This window comes from Bos indicus, chromosome 5 (assembly GCF_029378745.1).
Source record: "Bos indicus isolate NIAB-ARS_2022 breed Sahiwal x Tharparkar chromosome 5, NIAB-ARS_B.indTharparkar_mat_pri_1.0, whole genome shotgun sequence".
NCBI classification, from domain to species: Eukaryota; Metazoa; Chordata; class Mammalia; order Artiodactyla; family Bovidae; genus Bos; species Bos indicus.
Genome location: NC_091764.1, coordinates 120,036,232 through 120,062,756, shown reverse-complemented (window position 1 = coordinate 120,062,756; position 26,525 = coordinate 120,036,232). Strand labels below are relative to the sequence as shown.

General features: G+C 65.2%; 3 protein-coding genes across 11 annotated transcripts in view; all 3 read right to left on the bottom strand.

The window, feature by feature from the left end:
- Window positions 1-1,238: 1,238 nt before the first annotated feature.
- TRABD (TraB domain containing) lies at window positions 1,239-9,325 on the bottom strand. 4 transcript variants are annotated; one of them, XM_070790645.1, is made up of 10 exons: window positions 9,259-9,325; window positions 4,594-4,660; window positions 4,334-4,412; window positions 3,958-4,124; window positions 3,678-3,818; window positions 3,196-3,306; window positions 2,971-3,110; window positions 2,628-2,800; window positions 2,441-2,552; window positions 1,239-2,351 (listed from the first exon to the last, which is right to left on the bottom strand). In XM_070790645.1, the coding sequence occupies exons 2-10, from the start codon at window positions 4,624-4,626 to the stop codon at window positions 2,174-2,176; spliced, it is 1,134 nt and encodes a 377-aa protein (XP_070646746.1). In that variant the 5' UTR covers window positions 4,627-4,660; window positions 9,259-9,325; the 3' UTR covers window positions 1,239-2,173. The 4 variants fall into 4 exon arrangements, with proteins under 4 accessions (XP_070646746.1, XP_070646747.1, XP_070646749.1 ...); XM_070790646.1 differs by lacking the exon at window positions 9,259-9,325 and adding an exon at window positions 7,193-7,350; XM_070790648.1 differs by lacking the exon at window positions 9,259-9,325 and adding an exon at window positions 4,828-4,957.
- Window positions 9,326-12,105: 2,780 nt separating this feature from the next.
- Window positions 12,106-19,677, bottom strand: PANX2 (pannexin 2). Of its 2 annotated transcripts, none has more exons than XM_070790640.1 (3): window positions 19,396-19,677; window positions 13,633-15,063; window positions 12,106-13,170 (listed from the first exon to the last, which is right to left on the bottom strand). In XM_070790640.1, exons 1-3 carry the CDS (start codon window positions 19,619-19,621, stop codon window positions 12,953-12,955), a joined length of 1,875 nt encoding a protein of 624 aa, XP_070646741.1. In that variant the 5' UTR covers window positions 19,622-19,677; the 3' UTR covers window positions 12,106-12,952. The 2 variants fall into 2 exon arrangements, with proteins under 2 accessions (XP_070646741.1, XP_070646740.1); XM_070790639.1 differs by having other exon boundaries at window positions 12,106-13,296; window positions 19,396-19,675.
- A 1,411-nt stretch (window positions 19,678-21,088) lies between these two features.
- Window positions 21,089-26,525, bottom strand: part of MOV10L1 (Mov10 like RNA helicase 1) — a 67,977-nt gene continuing 62,540 nt past the window's right edge. For 2 of the 5 annotated variants that reach the window (XM_070790622.1, XM_070790623.1), the window contains exon 15: window positions 21,089-26,465. In XM_070790622.1, the coding sequence (XP_070646723.1) occupies window positions 26,370-26,465 (96 nt within the window). In that variant the 3' untranslated portion in view covers window positions 21,089-26,369. The remainder of the gene's footprint in view (window positions 26,466-26,525) is intronic. The other 3 variants (XM_070790620.1, XM_070790621.1, XM_070790619.1) reach the window with 2 other exon arrangements.

Below are 26,525 nucleotides of genomic sequence, written 5' to 3'. Positions count from 1 at the left end.
CCCTCTCCTCCAAGTACTTGTCATATATTTGAAAGATGAAACCTTGTTGCTTTTCTGCTTGTCAATGTAACACAGACTTGGGTTGGATACATTAAAATTCCCAGGGTGAAGATTCAAAGTAACTCTCCAGGCCTCAGGCTGGGCTTTATACCTAACTGTGTCTGGTGTTCTGGTTCCTCCTTGCCTTTCGGTCCCAGGAGCTAGCACCTGAGTATGGTCTCTGAGCAGGGGTGGCTGGCGCCGGCTTTCCCCCCAACCTCCGACGCTGACACCTCTTGTTCTCACCAGTGTGACGCACAAACCGTCTCTGCACCCCCGGGCTGCCAGCTGCACTCTGGAAGGGGGCGCGGCTCCCCAGCGGGCTGACACACACCGCCGGGGTCTGAGAGCAGCCACTCCCGGGGAGACGTGGCCAGGAGAGCTCAGAGCTCTAGGGAGACCAGGGTCCGAGAAGGGCCTGCGGGTGACCCAGCAGGTGACTCGCCACCTGGTCACTGTCCCTTCACCCTCAGGCCTCCTCCTCTGGAAGAGGCTGCCCCTGCCCTGGATTCCTCCCACTGCCGTGGTCACCGCTGCCCCGGTGGGTCCCACCCGGCCCTCGCCCGCCTGCCTTGGCTTTCCTGCCCTCCTCCCTTGCCCAGCTGCCCACCAGCTTGGGGCTGGAGGAGCCTGGTCCCTGTCTGCCCCTCCCCAGGATGCTCAGGGCAGGGACCCTGCAGGGTCCTCACAGGCAGCAAGAGGCCTACAGGGTGCAGACTTGTGGGGTGAAGGGTCAGAGTCCACTCGGCCCCTCCTGCTCCCCACCCCCGGTCAGGCCTTGGGGGTCCCAGCCCCACTCCCTGTGCCAGTGGAGAGAAGACCCCTGGCAGGGGGAGACCTAGTAGCCCTGGGGATCCCCAGCTCACTATGCCCGCCGGCCACTCTTACGGGCCTTTGACTCTGCCCCTCTGAGCTGGCCCGGGGCAGAGGAGCACAGAGGAGACCCATCACGTAGCTGAGCACGTGTTACTGGGGAAAGGCTCCTCTCTGCTCTGGGCTTTCCGGGCAGATCTGAGCTGCAGGTCCCAGCCCACCTCCTCCCGGATGGGCTGGGCTGGGCGGCACTGCAGGGTGGGCTGCAGGGTCAGGGCAGGGCCCTGCGGGTGGGGTGGGGGGGCGGTTGGGAGCCACCAGCACGCTGGCGCCTCCCCAACCCGCCTTTCACTGGAGTCCCCTTCCCACACATTTCACCAGACAGCTTCCAAAATTAGATTTTATTTCAGTTTCTAAGAGACGGATGTACGAGCATGTGAATGACAACAACCTGGTCCAGCCCGGGGTGTGGATTTCACCTCATCTGGACACTGAGTCAACACAAACACAATCAGATGTGGCCGTGGGCCCCAGGTGCTACGCTGACAGGAGCCCAGGAGACACGCAGATAGGCGGTGACGAGGTGAGTGCTGTGTGGGGCCCGACTGTACCCAGGCTGGGTCCCATGCAAGGTGGACGCCCTGCTGGCAGCCACCGGCTGTCTGTCCAGAGGGCAAAGGGCAACCCCGGGTCCTTCTGCCAGCCGCACAGGAAGCAAGGTCAGCCACCGGAGAGGGTGGAGTCCTGGGCCCCCAGCAGCTGGAGGCAGGCGGCTGCCCACATGCTCATCTTCCCAGGACTGAGACTCAAGAAAAAGATGTTCTCTGTCCCAACCAGGTTTAAGGCTAGTATTTCCTGACATTTGCTTAAGTTTAAGTTAAAATTACCTGAGTAAAAAAGTTTCAGACATTTTTAAAAGCCCAAAACACACAATCTCTGCAGGCAGAGCTGCTGCTGGCGCTTCTTGGGGGCCTGAGCCTGGCGGAGTCGCGCCCAGGGGACACCCCAAGGCTGCATGGCTGCAGCCCACCCAGGGAGCAGCCCAAGCCCCCATGAGACACCCCTGCCGCCCGCCTCGGAGAGAAGGCACAGGGAGGAAGCGGCTGGTCGGACTCCCGAGCCCCGCCCTCGCCCAGGCTCCTCCTGCCCGTGAGCCTCCTAACAGCCCACAGGGGCGGGGGCGGGGTGGAGGGGCTGGTGGGAAGCCGGAGCTCATACAGTGAACCGATTCTTTTATTTGGGCGGGCTGGGGGCGGGCAGGTGAGGCTGGGCCGGGACCCGGCAGGGCGGCCCTCCGCACGGACGCGTGGGCTCTGTCCTGCTACTTCTGCGGCCAGGCATCGGAGAGCCTCTGCAGGCAGTGACGGGCAGCGGGCAGGGCCAGGAGCAGGCTGACGGCGCGGCGCCCCGTCCAGTAGAGGCCGTAGCCCAGGAGGCCCAGGGCGGCGGCCTTCACGGCCAGGCGGGACACTCTGCCCGAGGCGGACGGTGGGGGCACGCTGGGGAGGGAGGGCGGGCTGGGCTGGCTGGGGGGGCGGTCCCAGCCCCCAGCCCGGCTCTGTGTGTGGGGGGGGTGCACAGCACTCACGTCATGATCTCCTGGATGTTGAGGTCAGTGGTCCAGTTCTTCTCAATGCCAGGGACGTGGCCCATGCCCACGACGCCCACCACCACGGAGGGGACGCACTTCCTGGGCTCGGCTGGGGTGGGAGACGCATGAGCACCTGAGCACCCCCGACCCCGCGGGGCCCCGTGCCCGCGGGCGCCGTGCTCACCGTCGGAGGCGCGCGGCAGCTCCAGGCGGCGAGCGGCCTGGCGCAGCATGTAGGTCAGGTAGACGTCGCGCTCAGACACAATGGTGCGGTGCAGGTCGGGGAATTCGCCCACCATCTCCGCCATCATCTGCTCCAGCAGGTCCTTCTGCTTGCAACGCTCCACGTCGTCCTTGCTGCGGGGAGGCGGCCGGCGCTGGGGCGGCGGGCCCAGGGCGGGGATCCCCCCCACTGGGACCCCGTGGGAGGAGGTCCCGCCCGGGAACTCGGGGAGCAGGCCTCACAGGGGCGGTCACTGTGGCTCACATCCGGCCGCCTCCCCAGCTGGGAGGCCGACTGGACCTACCTGATGGGGTCCGACAGGAAGCACAGGCCCCAGGCCAACTTGACCTTCTGCCAGAGGGAGAGGGCGGCGATGGCCCGCTTGAAGGTGACGGGGATGGGCCGGTCGCCCAGGTGGAACTTGCAGAACGGCACCCTGCTGGCCTGGGTGGAGGTGGGATGTTGGGGTGTCGGTGGGGGACCCCGGGGCGGCTCCCAAGCCCCAGCCCCCGGTCGGGCCCGGGCCCACCTCCTTGAAGGCCTCCCTGAACTCGCCGCCGGGGGCTACGCCCAGCTGCTCGGTGATGTGGGCGGACACCTTCAGCAGGAGCATCTGCATCAGTCCTGATGCGACACCGTTCTGTGGGGTCGGGGGGCATGTCAGCCATGCTGGGGCTGGGCTCCTGCAGGCCGCCTGGGGCTGTGTCCACCACACAGGCTCAGGCCAGAGGCAGACCCGCGGCCCCACTGAGCCCCCTGCCCTCGGCCCTCCAGCCCAGACACAAGTCCCCTGCCCACACCTCCCTTGGTGCTGTGTCCCTGGGGAGGGACAAGCAGTGGGGGTCTCGGCTTCGGGCTCCAGGACACACTGAAGCCCCCTTGCCCGCACCCCTGCCAGCACCCCCGGGGTCCCCAGGGCCGGAGCGGCTCTCGCCTCAGGGCTGGGGGCCAGCTGGCTCTCCTCCGGCGCCTCGGGCAGAGCCCCAGACCCGGCCCGCCCGATGGCCGCACCTGCCTGATGGCCTGCTGAAGCTTCTCCAGGCTGATCTCCTTGGCCTCGCGCAGCAGTGTGCGCTCGTCCATCTTCAGCATGGACACGCGGTACTGGCACAGCTCCACCACCACCACATCGGGCTGCACCTCCCGGATGGTCTGCCGCGGACACGCCAGTTCAGGGACACGCCCACCCCGCAGCGACCCCACCCCCGGCTTGGCCACTGTGCATACAGCTCAGCATGTGAAGCCGGGAAGCTGGGAAGGGGAGGCCAGTCTGCCTGCCCTGCGGCCTCACCTTCACCACGTCCCGCTTGCTATCATCGCTGAAGTGGGCCGTGCCCACCACGTACACCCGGCTGCCGTCCTCAGCCACCAGCTCAGTCACCGTGTGCGGGAGGTTGGGCCGCTCTCGCCGCCTCTTCAGCTTCATCTCCAGCAGCAGGTTGAACGCGTCCACGTCGGCTGTGGGACAGCGAACCCCAGCTCAGGGACGCCAGCCCACATGGGGGTCCCTCCCAGTCTCAAGCCGCCGGTCCTCGCCCACCAGGATGAGCGTCGTGGTAGGAGCCCCAGGCTGCCGAGGGGCCCAGGAGAGGCCGCGACTCTGAAGCCCCCGGCCCACCAAGCCCTGGCCCAAGCCCCACCCCACGGGGACCCTGGGGAGCACGCACAGAGATTCTGGGGGTCTCCGGGGAGCACCCTGGGCACCGCCTCCGAGGCCCCTGAAGTCACGACGGGCTCCGTGTCGGCCTGCGGAAGGAGGAGGCGCTGAGGCTGTGCTGCCCCTGGGCTGTGGGGCCGAGGGCCATGTGTCCCCGACATGCTCCCCATGGCGCCCGGCGCAGCCCTCAACTGGCCAGCAACACGGCGGGAAAACTGGGGAGGCGCCTCTGGGCACAGGAGCCCCCGCACCCGCCACCGGGCCTCTGACCTCGTGGGGCGGCTGCTCCTCCGGCTCCTCCATGGCTGGCAGTAGCTCTGGCACCGACGCGTGAAGCCTGAGAAAACAGGGGCCGTGTCCTCACCTGGGGCCCAGGGCCGGGCATGGGGCTCAGCGTGCCAAGGGCTCCAGCGTTTGGAACAACCTGTGGGCAGGCCCTGGGCCCTGGGCGTAGAGCGGGGACGCCAGGGCAGCGAGCCTGGAGTCGCTAACGGGGGGACGCACCCGCTCCGCTTGTCCAACAGGGGGACACCCCACGGGGGAGTTGGCCAGACCTGGTGCTTCCGTTTTGACTTTGGAACAAAAACACAGTTTATAACATTCCCTAAAAAAATGACACCGAGCAGCGGGAGGGAGTCTGTTGAGCTGGCGCGGGAGGCCGCGTGGCCATAGGCCTGCTCTCACGGGCAGTGACGCACGCGTCCCAGCAGCGCTGGCATGGGTGTGAGTCTCACAGCGCGCGCGAGCACAGACGCAGGAGGAATCCAGCCTCCTTCTAAGAAGCTGACCGAGAAACCAAGTCCCCGGGGTCGTCCGTGAGCCTCTGCACTGCTCCTACCAGAGGGCAGCTGGAGGCTGGAGCCCAGGGAGGCTGTTCTCAGCCGCGGACACCAAGGGTCGGGGTGGTGGGGGCGTCAGGGGGATGGGGTGGGGGCTCTGGGGGCAGGGTGGGGGTGTCGGGGCGACAGGGTGGGGGGCGTCAGGGGGACAGGGTGGGGTGTCAGGAATGGGGTGGGTGGGGGTGTCAGGAGGGCAGGGTGGGGGCGTCAGGGGGACAGGGTGGGGGCGTCAGGGGGACAGGGTGGGGGTGTCAGGGGCAGGGTGGGGTGTCGGGGGCAGGGTGGGGGTCACGGTAGGGGTGTTGGAGGGACAGGGTAGGGGGTCGGGGCCGGGACGTGGTGTTCTGTCCCTCCTCACTGAGAACAGAAGCAGTGCCTGCCGCACAGCCGTGACCTGAACCTCCCAAGGTGCCCCTGGAAACAAACCGGAAACTGAAAAAGCCTCGGTTCCAGCTGAGTTGAGGGCTGGGGTCCTGCGGGGCACCCACAGGCCGAGCCCACTGGAGTGTCTGACAGGTGATGGGACTGTCACGAGAGGAACAACTCTGATCTGGTTGTGGCTCGGTGCTGTTGTGGGCTCTCGCGCCTACGCGGTCACACGTGAACCACGGGGTGTGCCTGAGAGGTCCACGCAGGCAGCAGGACATGCCCAAGGCCCCATCAGCTCCAGTTTCACAACAAAGAGGAAGTAGAGGCGGTAAAATAAACACGACACCAGATCAGGTTCCTCCCCCTTGTACCCTGGGCCCAACTCTCATCCGGGCTCCCTTCCCAGCCTCACTCGGAGTGCCGGCGTCCTGGCCTGGGGCTCCTGGGAATGAAGTTGGGGGGAGGGTCCCGAGAGCGATGGACAGGCCCTGACCGAGGAGCAGCAGGCAGAGCTGGGGGCCTCTGTGGGGGGTGGGGGGCCAGCGTGGGGTCTGAGCAGGCCGGGCCCTGGAGCCCCCCACCCGGAGCAGCTGCTGCGCTGGGGCACCCGGTCCCCACGGAGGGTGGCTCACTGGCCTCACCAGCCCCAGGGCCGCCTCCTTCCTGCTTCACAGACCGAAGGCCCCAACAGGAACAGAAACAGGAAGCTGCGTTCGCGGGCACCCGGCTTGGCCCTCCCTGCTCTCAGGTTCCCAAGCTGGCCCAGGAAAGCCCCCTGGGTCCCCTTCACACGAGGTGCCAGAGGATCAGAGAAGCTTCTCCAGGAAGCATCCCTGCTGTCCTGGGAAGCTTGTGTGACAGCCAGCGGGAAGCAGGCCAGCAAGCCTCAGTCTCCCTCCCCTGGGCCTGGGGGCCGCAGTCTGGTCAGCACCCCAGACCCACCCTCTGTCCCCGGGGGCAGACGGGCCATGAGCCCCCAGACAGCTGGGCCATGACCACAGCACCCGGATCCAGGACCTGGGAGTGCCCCAGGGCAGGTGCCTGGCCTGGGAGGCGTCAGGTGGGAAGAGCCAAGAGCCCGTGATTCTGAGAGCATCTCCACTTCTCTCACCTCCCAGTGTCCGGTTTCCCGGAAGCTCAGTCAGGGCCCCCGCCGGACCCCTCCAGAACCAGTTCAGAGGGTCGTCGACCCTCCTCCCACCACCACACACCCTCAAACCTTTACAGCTGGGGACCGACCGCTCGGCTGCCTGGAGGGGAGCAAGGGCCCGGCCTCCCCCTCCTCACACCGCAGGTGGGTTTCTGGATCTCTGGAGGACAGGTCCTGGCAGCCCAGCCCAGCAGACCCCAGGCTCCGGGCCCAGCAGACCCCAGGCTCCATGCCCAGCCCCAGGGATCCCGCGCCAGGCTTCCACCCAGCAACCCGGACACCAACGCCGAGCCCTTGGGGAGCCGGCACAAAGCAGACCTTTCTGCCTGATCCAGGTACTCTCCCTGTACCCCAACAGCTGTCACCGCTGAGTTTGACTCAGGGAGCACGGCCTGGGGAGGCCTCCTGAGCTGGGTGGCCCGAGGCCGGTCCTCCAGCAAACAGGCAGCTGGGCTGTCAGCCACCGCGCGGTGGGGGACATCCGCAGGGCTGGCCACTCTCAGACTGCTACCTGGCACAGCGTGGCCTCGGGCAGGCCCCCCCAATCTGCCCGGACGCTTAACTCCGGCCTCCAGGGTCGCAGTGGTTCGAAGAGCCACCCAGCCATCCCATGATGGGCACAGGGTGTGCTGCGCTCAGATGGCACGTCGGCGTCCTTCCCTGGGGCAGGAGGACCAGCAGCCCGACTTCAGGAGGCGCCTCCGCAGAAGGGGCGTGACCATGATCTGGCTCCACCCACACACTTCCGGGGAAACAGACTCCAAATGCCAGGCAGCCCCTGACCCCCAAGAGGACCCACTTTGCCGGGTTCACCAAAGAATGCACCGACTCACAGGCAGGGAGAGCCCCGCCTGCGTTGGGGACCCCCAGGGAACGTGTCGTGTCGGGTGCTCTTGCTGGACGTGGTGTTAGCGCAGCAAACAGCCTGCTGAACGCCCCGCACAGCACAGACCACAGACAGCAGGCTGCGTGGGTCGCCGTCTCCTCTCCAGGGTCCCACTGCTATGGACTGGGCTGTGGCCCCTCTAATTCATATTTTGAAGCCCTGGGCCCAATGGGATGAAATTAGGAGGCAGGGGCTCTGGGAAATGACTCGGATGAGGTAAGGTCACGAGGCTGGGCCCCAGGATAGGACTAGATAGAGCCTTCCTGGGAAGAGCCCTGGGAGGGCTGGTCTGGGAGGGCATGGCGAGAAGGCCAGCAACCAAGGCAGCCAGCACCTTGGTCTTGAATTTTGTCCCCAGGACTGTGAGGAAACGGTTGCTTCAGCCCCATCGGTGGTATTCTGTAATGATCACACTCAGTCATTCCCTCTCATCTGCCTCTAAAACTCAGGAAGCCAGAAACGCCTCCCAGACCCCAGCCGGGCGTCCCCTTGCTGGCCAAGAGCTGACCAGCGCCAGATGGAGTTTCCAGAAAAACCAGCTCCCAATCAGCCCACGAGGCCTGCCTGCTCAGGAGGTCAGGGATCCCAAACTGGACAGACTGCAGAGAGACTGAGTGGGAGGCAGCGGAGTGTGGCTTGAAGCTACACGCCTACACCCCCACTTCTGAAGCCACCGGAAACCCCCCTGGGTCTGGCAGGCTGTTTTACGGAGCTGTGGCAAAGGTCAGGATATGGGTAAAGGGTCAGGTCACACCTGAGCTGGAGGCCTAGCACACCTGGCCAACCCTCCTGGAACCTGGACTCTGCCCAGTGGGGTCCCCATGCTGACCTCCATGGGGGCACTGGGGCGGGGGGGCCTTCCTGCCCCTCCTGGCTGGGCCCTCTCCTGGCGGTTTTGCCCGAGGCCTGACACCGCAGCATCACCGCCATCCTGCAAGGCTGCCCAGTGGCGCCAAGGTCAGGGGGCTCCCTCCCAGTCACACAACAAGGGGGCGGGCACGACAGCCAGGGAGAGCCCGGAGACAGTGCCGCCTTCACGGGGGCGCCGCGAGCCAGTGGCCTTACACCCTTCTCTCCGGGGAACCCCGAAAGCCCGGAGGACGCCAGCTGGAGGCCACTCATCTCCGGATGCGGTGGCCCTGACACCCGAAGTCCGCCGAGGACTTCGTCGCTGCCCTCCGTGAGCCTCGGTTTTCTTTCTCGGGACAGTTTTCACCGAGACGCATGTGAGAACTTTGCGGCATGTAAGTTACGCCTCAATAAAGCTGCTCCCAGAATCGAGGTGAGTAGAGCGCGCCGGGACCCCAGCCTCGGAGTCTGGGCTCCGGGACTCCATATGGCAGCCCCGACTCCTCGGCCTGAAGGGCAGAGGCCGCCCGCGCCGCGAAGGGCCCAGGGACCCCCTCCGAGGCCGCGCTGCCGCCCCTGCGGAGCCGGGCCGCCCGCTCGGACCGCCGCCGCCCCCGACCCCGGCCCCGGCCCCGGCCCCGACCCGGCCGGGTCCCCGCCCCCGGCCCGCAGCGCCCTCGCGCCCTCGCCGTCGTCCTCGGCACCGAGCGCCCCGCGGAGGCCGGCGCTGACCCTCCGGCCCGGGGCCGCGCGCCGCGGGCTGACTGGGCCCGGCCTGGACCGCCCCCGCCCCCGCCCCCGCCCCGCGCGCCCCCCGCCCGGGACCGAGCCGCGCGGCGTACCGGGCTGGGCGGCGTTCCTCAGCCGGCCTCCATGCGGCGCGGCGCCCACCGGACGGGGCGGGCCGGAGCTGCGGGGCGGGGCGGCCAGACGGGCCGCGGACGGGCCGGGGCGGGCGGTGGAGGCGCGCGGCTTGCCGGGAAGCGTAGTTCGACGCGCCGTCTGCCTGCGCTTGCAGCGGGCCTGACCCGCGCCTGCGAACTACAGTTCCCAGGGGGCTGCGCGCGACTAGGCGAGGACTTCACTTCCCAGGAGGCCGCGCGCGAGAAGCACTGCCCGGCCCCTCCTCCCGCGCCAAGCTCCGAGAGCTAAGCGGCGGCCCAGGACGTGGGTTCGAGTCCCAGGCCTGCCGCCTTAGTGGCGAGGCGTTGCGAAGCGCTCCAAAACTCTTTGGCTGCAGCTCCCGGTCAGTAAAAGGGAGTGGATATTCGTGCGGCCTGCTATAATACAGAATCATCAATGCAACGCTAGAGGCAGATTCCAGACCGCAGATCGCGCCCGTTCGGGTGCCTGGGCGCCCCCTCGGCCTGGCGGATGGCGTCCGGGGAGGTAAGGGCGGGGGCAGGGCGGACGGGGTGCGGGGTGCGCAGCCGGACGGGGAGCCCAGAGTAAGGCCGGCCCCATCCGCCTTGCCTGGTCAGCTCCAGGAAGGGGGTGCACCCCGCCCTGGCGCCCCTGCGGGTCCTGGGCTCCCCCGTTCTGAGTTGAGACGCCCCGTCTAGCCTTGAGCAGGGTGGGCTCCTAGCCAGCAGTCTGAGCTGTAAGGAGCGGCTCCGGGCTGACCCTTACCTTCCAGGCTCCTGGCCCACAGCCTGGGCCCAGCCTCTCTGTCGGGTTGGCAGGGCACAGATTGGCTCTGCCCGCCCCGCCGCCTTGGCCACCCACACAGCAGAGCTGGAGCGCTGCCCTTCACTCCAGGCCTTCGCCCCGCTGGAGAGCCCGCCTGGCTGAGATGCCCCTGCTGAGCTGGTGTGAGGGATGCGGCCCGGGCTCCCGTCCTGGCTGTCCAGGTGCGGTCCGAGGTTCTCCTGATGCCCCTCCTCCCAGGAGAGGGAGGGCGCCCCCAACTGCCCTGCCCAGGACTGGAGGAGAGGAGCAAGGAAGCCGCTGTGGGCCGTATGTCCTGGGCCGACGGCTCCCGTGGGGGCCCCTCTGCCCGCTCCCCTGAGGTGCACCCCTGGCCCCGCAGGAGGAGGTCGGCCTCAGTGGGACTCTGACTCCCTCTGTTCCCCAGCCAACCAGGGCAACCAGCCAGTTCACATGCCCAGGCCTTGGAGGACACTGGACCCGAAACGTCCTGCCAGCCTTGGCTCAGGGACAGGGCTGGGGAGAGCAGTCCTGCCGAAGACACAGCCCAGGACTCAGAGCCGGGGTGCCCCCGCCCTGCCTCGCCCCGTGCACACAGCGCGTGAGCACATCCACGGGGGCTGGCACACCTCTGCTCTGAGCCAGGCCCTGCGTGGGCGCGAGCCCACAGGGAGGGGGCTGCCCTCCAGCCCTCAGGGTGGGGGCCCCTGAGGTCAGGGTGGCTTGGGTTCCTGGGGGCTTAACTGCTCTCCCAGGGAGGGGGCACCTTGGCCCCGGTGCTGGGGTCACCATCACCACAGAGCTGAGTGACCTGCGGGGCTGGCCCAGCCTGCGTGGGTCCTTGGGTCTCTTCCCCAGACATGGGGAGATGGTGCCAGCCTGAGAGGCAGGGGCCACGTGCCCTGGGACACTGGGCAGGGGAGAGCAGCAGGTATGGGCGAGTGCTTTCTAGGGCAGGGCTGGGAACCCTGCTGTTTGCTCTCTGGGGCCGTGCTGACCCTGGAGAGACCGGCCCTCCCAGAGCCGGCCAGTTCTTAGAGATGGTGAACAGCTTCCCAGGCCAGGAGGACGCCCGGAGCGCGGCGCCCCGTCCTCCTCGGGCTTCTGTGTGTCCTGGTGCCGCCCTTGGGGTCCCCCGGGCTGGGCCCCCGGCAGCCGGGGGCAGCCCGCCACCAGGGCCCCCAGAGTATTCACACGGGTCCTGAGCCTGCTCACCCTGCCTCACACGCACCGTCCCCGTGGAGACCCCAGGAAAGGCCCTGCCCACACGTCCCCCCGCCTGCCTCCTGCTCGGCCCTGGGCCCTCCGCTCGGGAGCTGCCTGTGCAGTGGCGGCCTCCCCAAATCTCGGGCCTCACTGTCCCTGAGTGACGATGGAAACCCGTTAGGATGCCACCCCTGGGCAACAGATCACCCACAGCGTGCAGGAGGGCCGCTCCAGAGAGGGCCTGCCTAGGGTCTCCGTCGGCCCTCCACACGGTGCGGCAGGTGGTCCCACTCTAACCCCCGCAGAGCCCCCTCGTGATTGTAGCCCTGGGGTTCCTGGGCCGGCTGCCCCAGCCACCTGCCTTCAGACCCCCAGGGTCTCCTGCCAGGGCCTGGGAGGCTCGTGAGTCCTCGGTGCACGCGTGGGACCGGCCGCACCCCCACCTGCATCCTGAAAGCCCCCTGCCCCAAGTCCCCGCAACACGGGCCCTCCTCCGTGAAGCCCTCCTGCGTCCCGCCAGCCCTCGCTGTTGCCTCGGGCGCACCTGGCAGCCCTGCCCTCAGGCATCCGCTGGGGGACGGCTTCCCGGGGGCCGCTCCGTCTCCACCGAGCCGGGGACTCACCCGGGGGCCCAGGGTGCACGCGTGCCAGCTGGGGGCCGTGGGCGTCCGCCGGGAGCGAGGACCGCACAGCCTGGCTCAGCTGCGGTGGGGCCCCTGGAGGGCAGCGGGCGTCTCCCGGCGCCCTGCCTCCCTGAGACCCCCACCCCGTGCAGAGAGCTGGAGCCCCAGCCGGAGCACAGGCCTCCGGCGAGACGGAGCACTCGGACTCGGGGGTATCAGAATAATCTTTATTGATATGCTGGGTACCTTGTTAACACTGTCACGATGTCACCGTGGCTGAGGTAACAGGGAGCCCCGCCCACACCAGCCCTCGGCTCCCACAGACCACCGGGGCCCCTCAGGCGGGGGACGGGGCGGGGGGGGGGGGCGCTGGTGGCCTGGAGGGGACGTGGTTATTGCGTTGGATTCCTGCCCTCACTGGCCTCACCCCACGCTCACTCACGCACACACTCCACGCTTGTCGGCTCACGCACACACCCACTGGCATGCTGGCACCTTGCTCTCTGGGCACGCTCGCAGTCACACGCATGACATCCTTTGATTTAAAGGCATAATAAACGTACTCGCTAGTTACAGTAACCATAGTAAAATAAAGGACAGGTGGTCGGGGTATGAGGAGAAAGTGCATGTTGACCTCTGACTGGAGGGGCCCCGGCCCCTCCTCCAGGGCGCCCGTCCCTGCAGGGGTGGCCTGAGGCTGAGGTGCCACCCCACCCCCCGCGCCCCCCTGAGTCGTCCTGCCACCTCCCGGCCCCTCACAGGCCAGCATCCCAGGCCCTAGACAGAATCAACTAAAAAAATAAATTCTTCATCTCACAGCGCAGCGCCTGATGTTGGGGGGGTGTCGGCTCTGGGCCTTTGGGTGCGGGGCTGCACGGGGTCCTGGCCAGCCCCGGACCCAGCCAGCACCCTGATGATGCCATCCGGGGGGCCAGGGAGGGGAGAGGTGCTGAGCCCCGTGGCATGCGGGCGGGAGGCCGGGGCGCGTGGGCAGTGCCGGGCAGAGCAAGGCTGCCTCTGCCTGGGGCGCGGTCATGCAGCCGGCGGGCAGCCCCGGCCCTCAGAACTCCACGGTACTCACTACTGTCCTTGGCTCGTCGAAGGTGGCAATGAGGATCTGCTGCGGCGGAGGGATGGTGATGAGGCTGCCCACATCCTGGGGGGCTCTGGGGGCCCCGTCCTCCTCCTCCCGGGCCTCGTACAGGGTGCTGATGTGCAGCAGCGGGTGGGTGGCGTTGCGGCTCAGGATGGCAAGGGGGTCAGGCTTGCCCAGGCTGGCTGGCGACAGAGGGGCGGTGGCAGGGGCGGCGGGGGGCGAGCAGACGTGAAACGGGCCCCCGGGGGGCAGCACTCCCCGAGCTGGCTCTGCCGAGTACAGGGCCTCTTCCTCCGGGAGCGGGGCATCTGCAAACAGCCCAGAGCAGAGGGCGTCTGCAGGCCCCTCCCCACCTGCGGCCCCCTCCTCCTGCGCGCTGACGCTCCCCAGCACGGTAGCCTGCCTGGTCAGACCCTGGCTGCCCCAGGAGTAGGGGCGCCAGTTTCCAGAACCTTCTCCAGGAGCTGAGCAACCTCACAGTGTGTCCCCCCAGCCCTTCATCGCGGTTGCTTCCCCGGGCCCTGGGGCGAGGGAGGCGCCTGGGGTCACGCCCGCAGCTGGCTCCCCTGCCTGTCCCCACTTCCACCCGGATGGCACAATCCTTAGCCCGCTCACGGCCCCCGCCCAGCCCTGCCGGCCCCTACCTGCCGCGGGCGCCGCTGTCAGGCCCAGGGCGCACTCGTCCGCCTGGGACAGGAAGCCGCCTTCCTGACTCCGGGAGGCCGGCAGTGCAGCGGGCAGGGCCTCGGCCTTGGCCTTCTTGGTGCCCAGGATGTAGGGGTGCACGTCCAGGGAGAAGTGGCGGGCATGCTTCTTGTCGGCCGCGGGCCCCGCGTCGCCCCCGCCGCCCTTGTAGTGGTGCGCGGCGCGCGCGCCTGCGTCCAGCAGCGGGGCGATCAGAGTGTCCGTGGCCGTCTTGCGGCGCACGGGCTTGGGCTTCTCGGCCTTGCTGTTCTCCACGCGCATGATGGCCAGTGGCTCCTTGAAGGGCTGGGGCAGCGGGTTGCTGCTGGGAATCCACTTCATCTTCTTGCGGGGCCGCTTGACCACGGGCGGCTCGGCCTCGCCGTCGGGCTCGGCGGGGTTGGCGCTGGGGTCCACGGTCTGCACGCCCGCGTCGCGCACGGTGGGCGTGGCGTCGTGGTTGGACTGCGCCAGCGCCGCCAGCAGCTGCCGCACCACGTTGTCGTACATGAGGTCGCTCTCGTTGGTGATGAAGTCCAGCCGGTTGAGCGACTTGATGTGGTCCCGGTTCTCGTTGCAGAACATGGCCAGGATGTTGATGTCGCAGAACTGGGAGCGGCGCCACTGCCGGCGCGTCTTGATGCCCACCTTGTGCAGCTTGTCGAAGACGAAGTTGCTCTTGCGGAAGATGAAGAGGTGCGTGAGGTTGACCAGGATGACGAGGTTCATGGCGCAGAGGAGCACCACGTCCACTCCCGCCACGATGCGCTGCAGCTGCACCGACGGCAGCTTGCAGGTGACGCGCACGGCCGGGCCGCCCCCCGGGGCGGCGCCCAGCGCACAGGTGAACTCGTTCTGCTTCTGGGTGGCGTAGTAGGTGCACAGGTAGGAGATGGGCGCCACGCTGAGCAGCAGGATGAGCAGGTGCCGCGCCAGGTAGAGCTTGGCCAGGAAGTTGCTGCGGCCGCGGCGCTCCAGGTACTTCTCGAACAGGTTCTGCTCGGGGCTCTTCTCCTTCTCCGCGTTCTCGATGATCTCGCGCCGCTCGCGCTCCGTGATGCCCGGGCCCTTGGACTGGATCTGCTTCTCGATCTTGGGCGCGCGGCCCTCGGCCGCCCGGTGGTAGCAGTTGTCGATTTCCTGCAGCAGGAAGTTGAGCTCGGAGGTGAGGCGCGTGGACGCCAGGAACTCCCAGCCCAGCGCAGGCACGTACATGATCGCCGCGAAGGCCAGCAGCGAGTAGGGCAGCAGCTTGTGCTCGAACAGCGACGGCCACAGGCTGGCGTCCACGCCGGGCAGTGCGTCCCGCAGCTCCGTCCAGCAGTAGCCGCGGGCATACAGCGCCTGGTCGCGGGTGAAGTTGTGCGGCGTGTAGCAGTAAATGGGCTCCTCTGGGGGCGGAGAGGAGAAGGCGCTGGGGCATCGCACTCCTCCCGGCCTGCCGCGCCCGAGGCCCCTTCCCAGTCTCTGCTGTGTCCCGTGGCGTCTCCTCCTACACCCCCTCCCGCCACCCCCACCGCAGTCAGCTTTGCCTTGGGGGTGGAGGGTACAGCCCTGCCCACCTGGGGGGCAGAGATCTGCACTTGGAACCTCAGGCCTCCCTCCAGGTGCCACCCCCACCCCCAGCACACAGGGCAGAGTCCAGAGCAGGGGGCGCAGGCCACACGGCCCGGGGCCTGGCACCACCACCCATCCTGAAGAGGGCAGGTGTCCTGGGCGAGTCCTCCCTGGCCAGAGGTTACGGGGGCGTGACTGAAGAAAAGCGAAAGCGGCGCTGCCTGCCTGTGAGAGGTGAGGGGTGTCCTCCCAAGTCCCTCTGTCCTGGGGAAGGGTGGGCCTGAGTTCCCTGGACACTGGGTGGGCAGGGGAGCCATTCCAGGGATCGGACAGGAAGGAGTCATCACCCAGACCCCAGGGTCTGCCCAACACGCGAGAGTGAGAGCTCTGCCCTGAACGCAGGAAGAACTGTTCCCCAGGTGAGGACAGGTGCAGACCACAGTGGGAGGCGCGGCCCCCAGCCCGAGTCTCCCAGAGGGCAGGGCTTGGCCGCCTCAGCGCTGTCCTCAGGGCAGGGTGGTCTGGGCCCTGAAGGCTGGGTCACTGCGCTATCAGGCTGGGCTCCAGCCAGGGTGTGCCCTCCGGGGGCAGGCGCCAACACCTGGGGCCCCTCGCCTAGAGGGCAGCGTCCCGCTGGCAGGAGGCGGGTGCCCCAACCTGAACACAGTGGGCACCCTCCCCCTCACCTGAGGAGCCCCGGGGCGGGCCGCTCAGTCCCCCTCTGCCCCAGCTTAAGCCTCTCAGCCCAGGAAACACAGACCAGAAGCAGTGGGGACCAGCACGCCCGTCTGTCTGTGCAGGCCTGCTGCATGAAGCTGGCCCTTGAGTGGGGAGGCAGCTGGTCACTGCCGGTGGCTTGCAGGAGCCTAGGGGCTGGCTACCCCATGGGCACAAACACCCCATAGGTGCCTCGGCCCAGTCCATGGAGGCTGCCTCCCTCTCACACGCGCAGCCTCAGGCCACCGCTGCCCCGTCTCAGCCTCGCGGCCTCCTGGAGGCCTCGGGCCTAGCATCGCCAGAGCGGGGCCCATGGCTCATTCCGGGTGTGCGGACCTCGGACTGCACCTGGCGGGCGCTGGGGAGTCAGGGGCCTGGAGGCAGGAGGGGCGCGGGCGAGTGGGCCCGGGGGTGGCGCTGAGGTGCCACCTGGGGGTACTGGGGGTGGGGCGGGTCAGGAAATGCTGCTCCCATGGCCCAGGGTCCCCGACGAGGACACAGGTTTGGGGCCTGGTGGTGAGTCAGGCTCCGAGAACATGGGGAAGGTGCAGGAGCCCCCCTCATGGTTGAGAAAACAGCATTTCAGTCACTTACTTTTGTCCTTACAGCCAACTCCAGGCCAGGAGGTGCTCTCCGCTGGGGGAAAGGGACCCTGGGGGGCAGTCCCCCAGTCTAGGCCCCGGCTGGGCCCCAGGGGAAGGGGAGACCTCTCCCGTGGCCGTGGTGCTGCAGGCACAGGGGAGGTGAGCCCCTCCGTGCACCGAGGCAAGGCCCCCACCCCGGGTCCTCTCACACCCGCCACCAGCCCTGCCTGCCGGGAGGGAGTGGAGGGGGCTCCAGCTCAGGGGAGGCCCAGCCCAGCACCCAATCTCTGTCCTTCCCCCTCCTGCCTGCTCCTGCGAAGCAGACCGCGCCCAGCAGGGAGCACATGTGGCACGCAGGCGCCTCAGGACGCACGTTCCTCCTGCCCTGGAGGAATGGCGGCCACGTGTCCCTGACTTGACCTGCAGGGGCCCGGGACCTGGGCTGGACTCTGGGGCGGGGGATGCGGTAACTGCTGGGCCACAGAGCCTGAGCACTGGGTACTCGGACACGGCGGTGTCTGCACAGGTGTCTGCCAGGGACCCGAGACACAGCCAGCTTGCGAAGGGCACCGTTCCAGAGGATGGCACTGTGGCCAGGGTCCTCCCAGCCCCTGAGCACCCTAGTACGCTTGGAGACCCTGCCCACCTGCAGGCACCTCGGAGACTTTGCAGGTTTGGCTCCAGATGCCTTGATAAAGCAAGTCACACATTTTTTTTTTCCAGTGTGTGTAAAAATGTTTATACTACACTGTAGTTGATATCTGTATACTGTATGCATGTCTAAAAAGGAATGTACATACCTTAATTAAAAACACTTTATTGCTAAAAAATGCTATGCATCATCGGAGCCTTCAGTGAGTCGTAATCATTTTGCAATAGTAACATCAAAGATCACTGCTCACAGATCACCTTAACAAATATATTAATAATGAAAAATTTGAAATATTGTGAGAATTGCAAAAATGCAGCACAGACGTGAATTGAGCAAATGCTGTTGGATAAACGACTTGATACAGTGTTGTCACAAACCTTCAAATTGTGAGAAAAGCGGTATCTGCGAAGCACAAGGAAACCAGAGCTGTACTCGGCTGTTTAGGAGAAGGCCCTCTGCCCAGGGCCCACGTGACGTCTGGAGAACCTGCTCTGTGCTGCGCGCTCAGTCGTGTCCTACTCTTTGCGACCCTGTGGACTACAGCCCACCAGGCTCCTCTGTCCATGGGATTCTCCAGGCAAGCATACTGGAGTGGGTTGCCATGCCCTCCTCCAGGGGATCTTCCCGACCCAGGGAGCCAACCCGCATCTCCTGTGTCTCCTGCACTGGCAGGCAGATTCTCTGTCACGGAGCCATCGGAAAAGCCCCTGGAGAACCTGGCAACCCTTCAACTCCCCTCCTAGTGGTCCTCGCGCTCAGCTATGCCCCTGGCTGTCCCCTCCGTCCGTCACAGAGCAGGTCTAAAGGGTGGGCGGCATCTACGGAGCCATGCAGGTCTTCCCGCCATCAGCCACCCTCCAGCCGGGGGACACACACAGGCCTTGGTGTCAAGGAGGTCCCGTCTGGCCGGCTCCTCACCATGAGCCGGACATCCAGCATGCACTCGCCCAGTCTCCGACAGGCAGATAGGGTGGACCCCCGCCGACGCCAGGGCAGCAAGTGAGGGTCTGGGCACTGGGTCCTCCTGGCCCAGCTGGGCCCCGGTGGGAGGGACAAGGATCCTCCTGGCTGCAGCAGGACGCCCCACCCCCCGGGGCTCAAACCCTGCAGAGGGTGGTGACTCGGTGCCGAGGGGACAGGTCGCGAGTGACCGGGAGTGTCTGAGCATGTGGGTGTGGGTGTGCCCTGCCCAGAGTTGGATGAGGCAGCCTGCAGTGTCCGCCCTGGTCACAGGGACCCCTGAAGGAGAGGCCTTCGAGAAAGCTGTCTGTCCACGTCCCTCAGGAAGAGCTGCTCCACCCTGCTGCCGCAGGGCCCTCTCTGCCGCGGGCTGATGGGTGCCCAGAGGCCTCCCTGGACATCTAGACCCTGAGACTGCTTGCCAGCCAGACCCTGGGTGGGGGTGCTGTCTCCTGTCTCCGGTTTCCCACCCACCTACCCCCGTGGGCTCCCCGGGAGGACGGTGGCCCCAGGACCGCACACCTCCCCCCGCCCCGCCTCACCTGGGGTCACTTCTCCTCAGAAGGCCCTCAGCGCCCCGACACTGAGTTCAACCAGGACCACGTCTGCAGACCCGAGCCTTTGACGGCTTGTCACGTGCACACTGCCTGGCCCCTGCCCTCCTCTCCCCACATCAGCCTCACAGGCTCAGCCTCCTGCTGAGGCCAGGGCGGTGCACTGCCCCCACCGCCTGCTCCTCCAGGCCCTGCCTGCTCGGTGGGCCTCTTCCCAAGACAGACCCAGGTTCCCAGTGGCCGGAGCATCCCTGGGCCCTGGATAAGAATCTGCCCACTTCGCAGGGTCTTCACTCCACACCTAGCCCCAGGACGCCACCCAGCAGCGGTCTTCGGTGTTCCCGGGCCTCATCACTTGCAGCCTCCTTTCCGGGCCCCCACCTGGCCACTCCTCCTCCTCTCAGACCCTGCCCACTCCCCCTCCTGGTCTCCCCTCTTCCAGGCCAGACCCCATGTCTCCTCGATGCCTAGACCGCAGCACCCCTCCACGCAGTGTGAACCAAGGGAAGGTAAATCAGTCCAGCGAGGAGAGACATGGGGAGGTAGCCCCAGCGACCCGCAACACCTGCACGGGCTCTGCGGGGAGACCCGGGGCACCGCGCCCACTGCGGGCCCCAGCGAGGAGGCCCGCGGCGGCTGGGTCAGCGAGGGAGACCCCAGAGGGCCCCCGCCCTTTCCGCCACTAGCCTCTGGCCTCACCTGCGAAGTTCTTGGTGAAGACCAGGGTGACCAGCAGGATGGGGACGAGCACGGTGCCGATGGTGACCACGCGGTCAAACGGCAGCTCCAGCTTGAGCTGCAGCAGCAGCGCGGCCAGCGCGCCCGCCTTGTCGTCCTGCGCGCCGGGCAGGATCAGCTCGCGCAGCTTCTCCCCGGCCAGCAGCGCCGTCGCCATGTCCGTGGACGGCTCCAGGAGGTGGTGCATGGGGGGCGCGGGGGACCCGGGGCGCGGGGCCCGCGGCGGGGGCGGGGGGCGCTCCGCCGCCGCCCTCCGGGCAGGGGTCGGGCCGCCCGGGCCGGCGCGGGCTGCGGGAGGCGCAGGGGCCGCCGCCCCCGCCTCGGCTGCAGCCCCGGCGCGTCCTTCCGGCGGGGGCGGCGGCGGGACCCCCGCCCCGAGCGGCGGGCGGCGGCTGCGGTCCCGCCGCGGGGAGGGGGCTGTTTACCTGCGGCGACTCGCAGCGTAGCTCCGCCCCCCACCCCCACCTCCCCCCCGCACGCAGATGCGGCGCCGGCGATGACTTAGCAAAAAATATTTAAATGAAATAAAATGAATGAACAATGTCTGGTCCCTCCGCCTCCTCAGGGTGGGAAAGACGGAAAGGCCGAGCGGGTGGGGTGGCTTCCCTCTCCCGGGGCGCGGGGGCGGCGGCACGCGGAGGAAACGCGGGAAGACCTGCGGCGTCCCAGGCCCCCCTCTTCCAGCCCCGCGTCCCGGAGCCGCCCGACCGGCGGAGAGGGGTTCGCCGCCCGCCTTCCGCCTCCCGCAGTCCCTCTCCGCTCCCTACCGATGCCTGGCCGCCACGGTCGGCGCTTAGGCCCCCACCCACCCGGGGTGTTACGGACACAGAGGAGGGGTGCCGGCGCGGGGCGCCTCCTCATGGCCCCTCCACTGCAGCCGGCGTCCCCGTCGCCCACACCCCGACCCATGGCCCAGGTGGGCGTCCCCTTTCCCCTCGCGACACCTCCACGTGGCCCCAAGGCCTCTCCAGCCCGGCCCCTATCACCCTACCACTCTATCACCCCGTCCCTTTGCCACTGTCAAAGGCGTTCTCCAGACCGGCCTCCGGGCACAGGCTCAGGGGTCCCTGCCACCTTCCTGACCTTCTTCCCTTCCACTCGGACCCCGCGGTACCCACCCTCAGGCACCCCTCCTGCACAACCTCCTGGGTTAGGTCTTTCCGGCAGAGCCCAGCTGCACCTCCATGCCCACTGCCTGCGAGACTCGCTTTTCACTTCACTCCTTCATGGCAGGAACCCAGGCCATTGTGAGGATGTACGCGTGGTCTTTGTAAAATACGTAGCACAGTTGGAGTTTCAACCTCATTCAGTAATTCACCCAAGCATGTTATGAGCACCAGTATTTGCAGGCCTTGGGTCACTGCGGTGAGGTAATCCCCTACTCTCTGTCCAGAGGTTCAGAGAGGGGGTTTATCCTATACAAGCCTTAACTTCACACTTTTTAAAAACAAACAAAACACAAAACCTTTATGTGCCTGTGCTTTTAAAGATCTACGAATGTTCCCAAATGACGCCTGCCCCTGGATTCCAAGTCATTTACTTGTCTGCTGCTCACTGAGGGAGCTGGGCTGCCTGCTTTCAAATAACGCGCCCCCACCCCCCCCCCAAGCCTGAGACCTCCATCAGGGGCTGGCCCTTCCCCACAGCAGCACACTTTCTGGACTGGCTCTGCAGGATCCAGAGGTTGGCAGGTCCCCGCGCCGTCCTTTCCCCATGACGACTTAGTCACGGCCTTCCCTCTTCCCTGTACATGTGCAGGGTGGGGAGAGTGAAGTCTACACTGAGTCGGGCCGCCCTGTTGGTGACCAGGGCACATCATCCGTGTCTCCTGCAATGTCCTGCTGGTTCTGCAGCTGCTTCCTGGACACATCCTAGCAGTCCCACTGTAAAGGGCTCCAGTCTCTGGTGTATCTTATTCTTTATTTAGGTCTGTACTGGGTCTTCATTGCTGCATGGGGGTCCTTTCTAGTTGCAGCAGCTTTTCTAGAGCGTGGGCTCAGTTGCTGCGTGGCCTGTGGGATCCTCCTGAACCAGGGGTTGAACCTGTGTCCCCTGCTTTGGTAGGAAGAGCCTCAACCACTGAGCCACCAGGGAAGCGGCTCTGGCTTATTTTATAGTCAGCCTGGTGCAGCGAGCACTGACCTCACAGGCTCTGAGTGGGCATGTGGCCATGGCCTGTGGCAGAGTTGCCACTGGAGCACAGTGGGTGAGTGACGGGACCCAGTGGGCGCTGTGGAAAAGCTGGCCCACGCCTTCCCATGGGACAGAGGGCACAGCTGGAGCCGGCGGCCCCATGCCTGCACCCGCGTGGCAGCAGCCCCTCCCATGCTGTCATCTCAGAAGACCTGGGTGTGGAGGTGACGCCCAGACCGGGGCTCTGAGTTCCCCGCCCACCCCCGCTTGGATAGAGATGGATAACAGGGTCTGCGCCCTTCCCAGGCCCATCTGGCCCAGAGTGGGGGGCCGGCCTTCCCAAACCCAGCCTCTGGGGTGGGACGGCGTTGCAGGGGGCAGACTGCCCTTTCCCACGACGATACCTTTAGACACCGAGACATTCACACACACAGTGCTGACGACCCATGGGGTCTGAAGAGTCGACACGACTGGACGACTAAGCACAGCACAGGGCTGACTGTGCCTTCTGTGTGTGTGCTCAGTCTTGTCCGACTCTTTGTGACCCCATGGGTAGTGGCTGGCCAGGCTCCTCTATCCACAGGATTTCCCAGGCAAGAATACTGGAGTGGGTGGTCATTTCTTCTCCAATACATTAACATGTGGCTTTTGACACATGAAAGACTTTGGGAAATTGACGGATGTTGCTACAGCAAGACGTTCTCATCTCTATTTACGTGATGTTTTATCAGTTCTTGTTATCAACGAAGATGAAAAATAGGAAAAGCATGACTCTGAATGCTGTCTAGTCCTGGCCCTGAGTAGTGCTCTCCCAGGAAGGCAGGTGGCTTGTTAACAGTGTGTTTCCAAGTCAGCTTTACTCCCACGTTGTTATGAAAGCTGCGATGTCTGCGTGTTGTGCGGAGCACACAGCTAATGATCTGAGAACACAGAGGAAGTTCTGGTTCCCAGATTCAGGTTCATAGTCTCACAGATTGGGACAAACGAGGCCCTCGGTGCACAGCAGATACAGGAGCGTCCCCTATACAGGAGCCTTCAAGTGGTGAGCGCTCACAGCCGTGGGCTCGTGTGCGCACGTCCAGCCCCTTTGGCTCACGTCTGGCACACACCCCTGCGTGCCTCCTCTCCCAGTGCTTGTGCTTCTGTGCACCTCACTCTGCAGGACTGTGTGGAGTACAGCGGTGCATCTTTATTTCAAGGCCAGGATATCCAGAAGCAAGTGGAAAAACAGTGGTGATGTAGCCAGTACTGCTAAGAAGTGCCAAGAAATACTGATGGAAACGAAAGTGGGAATGACTGAGAGTGGGGCAAGGTGAAAGCATGGTCGCCGTCGCTCGCTCTCATAACCGTTCCGCCATCGGCACGACTCTCAAGAGCAAGACAAGCTCATGGGGCGTGTGGAGGTCTGCTGTGCACACCGTGCTGAGCGTAACACTGCAGAGGCGTGGGAAAGCGACGGAGGAGACGGAGAAGCTTCTCCGCGTGCGGCTGCAGGACCAGCACCCGCGTCTAGCCCCGCTCGGCTTCATGCTGATTTAAGAGAGAGCTAAAAGCCCGTGTGAAGATCTGAAGACCCACAGGGGAGAATCACAGGGTACATCCTGTAATGCCAGCCATGGCTGATTTCACGGGCTCAAGGCTAGAGCCAGCATCAACCTTCACAACGTAAAGTGGGTGAGATATGGTGGCTGCTGGGAATTTCCTGACCTGCTTTGAGAAATTATTGATGAAGGGGCGTATTTACCAGAGCAGGCTTTTAAACTGGATGAGACAGGACTGTACCGGAAGAGGATGCCAGGCTGAAGTTACATCGGGAAGGAGGAAAAGCTGATGGCAGCCTATAACGAAGCCAAGTACAGGCTGACTCCGCGGGTTGGTGGCAATGCTTCCAGTAACATGAAGCTGAAGCCTCTCTTAATTTACCACTCAGAGAGCCCACGAACCCTGAAAAACATAGCTGCGGGCTCTTTTCCTGTTGTGTGAAAAGTAACCCCAAAGCCTGGTCACAGCCTGTTTGCCAGGACTGGTTTTCCTACTTTATCCCAGAAGCAGAGACACCGCGTGGAGGAGGGCGCCCCATCCAACCTTCGCTGCCGACAGTGCCCCGGGCCACCCCGGCTCACGGGCAACGGTCACCCCAGCGTCGAAGCGGTGCATGTCACTCGTCCACCCTACGGACCAGGGAGGCTTTTACTGCCTTTCAAGAAATATTACTTACGTCACACTTTTCATCAGGAAGTAAAGGCAACTGATGAATCAGGAACAACCTGTGACAATTCTGGAAGGATGACATCTCCAAGGCCATAAAGAACACTGACTCTGCTTGGCATGAGGTTACAGCCATTACCGTGACTGGGGTTTGAAAGAACCTTTGCCTGTAGTTCACGATTTTTGTGGATTTGAGAAGGTGGATCAGGAGTCCAGAGATCTTCAGCAGCTCAGTGACCCTCAGAGACGCCAGAGCTGGATCTGCAGGAGGATGACGTCACTCAACTCCTTGCTGTGCAACTTGGGGGCCTCACTAACGAAGACCTGAGGGAACTGAGGCCGAGAAAGGAGGGGGAGAGGCAGGAGGAAGAGGAACTGACGAACCGGGGAGAGTCTGCCTGCAGGAAATGGCAGAGGACGCTCTGCTGGAGGCGGCGCTGCTCGTTTGTAGCGCCGTTCAGAATGCGATGCAGGGCTGCTGTGTCATCTACGACGATAAAAACAGCTATGACCCAGACAGCACTGCATGGTTTTTTCAAGGCAATAGAATTTAATCCAGCATGGAACCAGAACCTGTGCCATCGACATCAGATACGAGTGAAACTGCGACTTGTCTCCGGTGGCTGACACTCCTTCAGCTCAGCATCTTGTGCCTCGACCTCCTCCTCATGGGTGACTCTTCCTGCCTGTTCATGCGGTGCCAGTCCCTGCATGCTGGCTGTCACGCTGTTTTTTATACACTATTTGTATGAAAAGTATTATAAACCTATTACAGTACAGTACTACACGGTCAACTGTGTGAGCTGGGTACCTAGGCAAACATCGTTCAACTCACGTACAGCTCTCAGAACAGAGCTTGTCCATATGCAGGGGACTGACTGCCCTCGTCTGGAGCAGCAGAGGATGCTGGGCAGGACAGGCCAGGCCGAGTCACGCTGCTGAAACCACACCCGTCTCCACGCACCATGCAGCAGAGGGCCACTTCAACCTGAACTTGGGTGGCAGGTGGGCTGGGAGCTCTGCCCTGGTCAGCACCCCTCACTCTGGCAAGAGGCAGCCACTGCCAGGGGTGGGGGCACAGCATCTTTGGAGGAAGTGGATCCGTGAGCTGCAGCACTCAAACCCGGCAGCACTGTGTTGGCAGAGGGCTTGGCCGGTCCCAGCCCGCCGCGTGCCCAGGAAGAACAGACCCTCTGCGATGGCCTCGACTTTCAACTGAGCCCCGTCTGCACTGGGGTGCGGTTCTGTGGAGGCAGAAACAACGCGACGCTTCCAGCTGTGAAAAGACAGCTGGCCGAGGTCTTTGTCAATTGGACAAAAGTGAGCGTCAAATCACAATGGCTTTCTGATTCTGTTGGAGACACTGAAAAGGCTGCCATGAAAAGGTAACATTTACAACATGCTGGGGATGAGCAGCTTTTTAAATGAATTTTTGGTTGCCCTGGGTCTTCAGTGCTGTGCACGGACTTCTCTCCAGCTGCAGTGCTCAGGCTTCTCGCTGCAGCGGCTCCTTTTGGGGAATGCGGGCTCTAGGCCGTGTGGGCTCTAGGGCGTGGGCTGAACAGCGGGGGCGCAGGGCTAGGTTCTTCACAGCATGCGCTGTCTTCCCAGGTCGCAGATCAAACCCGTGTCTCCTGCATTGGCAGGTGCGTTCTTACCTGCGCCACCACTGGGGCCCCAGTGGGAACCAGGCTGGCCCACCAGGACCTCAACTTCCCACCTGTGAGCTGGGGTGAGGGCACTTCCTGTGCTCATAGCTGTCAACATGGGACAGGCCCCTCTGGGACTGGGGGTAGCAGCGGCCGTCACAGGGTGTGTGCACCAGGATCCTGGGACGGCTGCGGGAACTCCGCTATGGACATTCCCTGCCTTGTCCCTCCTGCCAGACTCCACACTCCACCTTTGCAGAATTCACGGGAAGGTCTCCGTGGCCCTGCCTAGCTGCACCAGGATGTGGGTGGGCAAGATGCCTGCGCCCCCTGCCCAACGAGCCTGCCTCCGGGCAGAGCTGGCACAGGATGGGGAAGTGGCTCAAGGGCCTGAAGGACACGTGAAAGCCTGGCCATCCCCCAACACCTACAAATCTGAGGCACACGCCTCACAGGTATCCCATTCGAGTGTTTATTTTGGTGACAACTGCAGGGCTGCCCAGGACAGGGGCAGGCAGGTGTGGAGTTGCCCGCAGGGGGAGCGGGTGTCAGACCAGGGGCCCCACACCCGCAGCCAAGGCTGGAGTCCAGGCAGCCTGAGTCCCAGACAGCACCCCTCCGGGGTGGAGCTGGCCTCTGGCCGCCCTTTTTCAACAGGGTTCTGCTGGGCAGGGAGGGGCGGCCACACACCCAGGCACGGCTGCAGACGCGGAGAGGCAGGGGCCAGTGGGTGGGGCTCCCCGTGGGGGCTCAGGTGCCCACGGGACCACTGGGGAGGGGCTGGCGGCCGCTCCGCTTCCCAAGGTGGCTTTACGAGGGGCACTGAAGTTTCTTATGAAGCTGTGCAAGGGAAAGGGACGCATCTGTCACCCCAGGACCAGACGGAGGGTGGCTGCTGCAGCCCAGGGGGCAGGGCCGGAGTCCGTCCGCCAGGAGACGTGGCGCTCACTTCTGCAGCGGCTGCAGCTCAGGTGGCAGGTCGCACCCCGTGTAGACGCCGTTGGTGATGCTGTACTCTAGCAAAGCCCCGAAGCACGGGTCCTGCCGACACATTAGGGAGCGGGCTGGTTCTCACAGCCGTCCTGCGCCCCAGGACCCGCT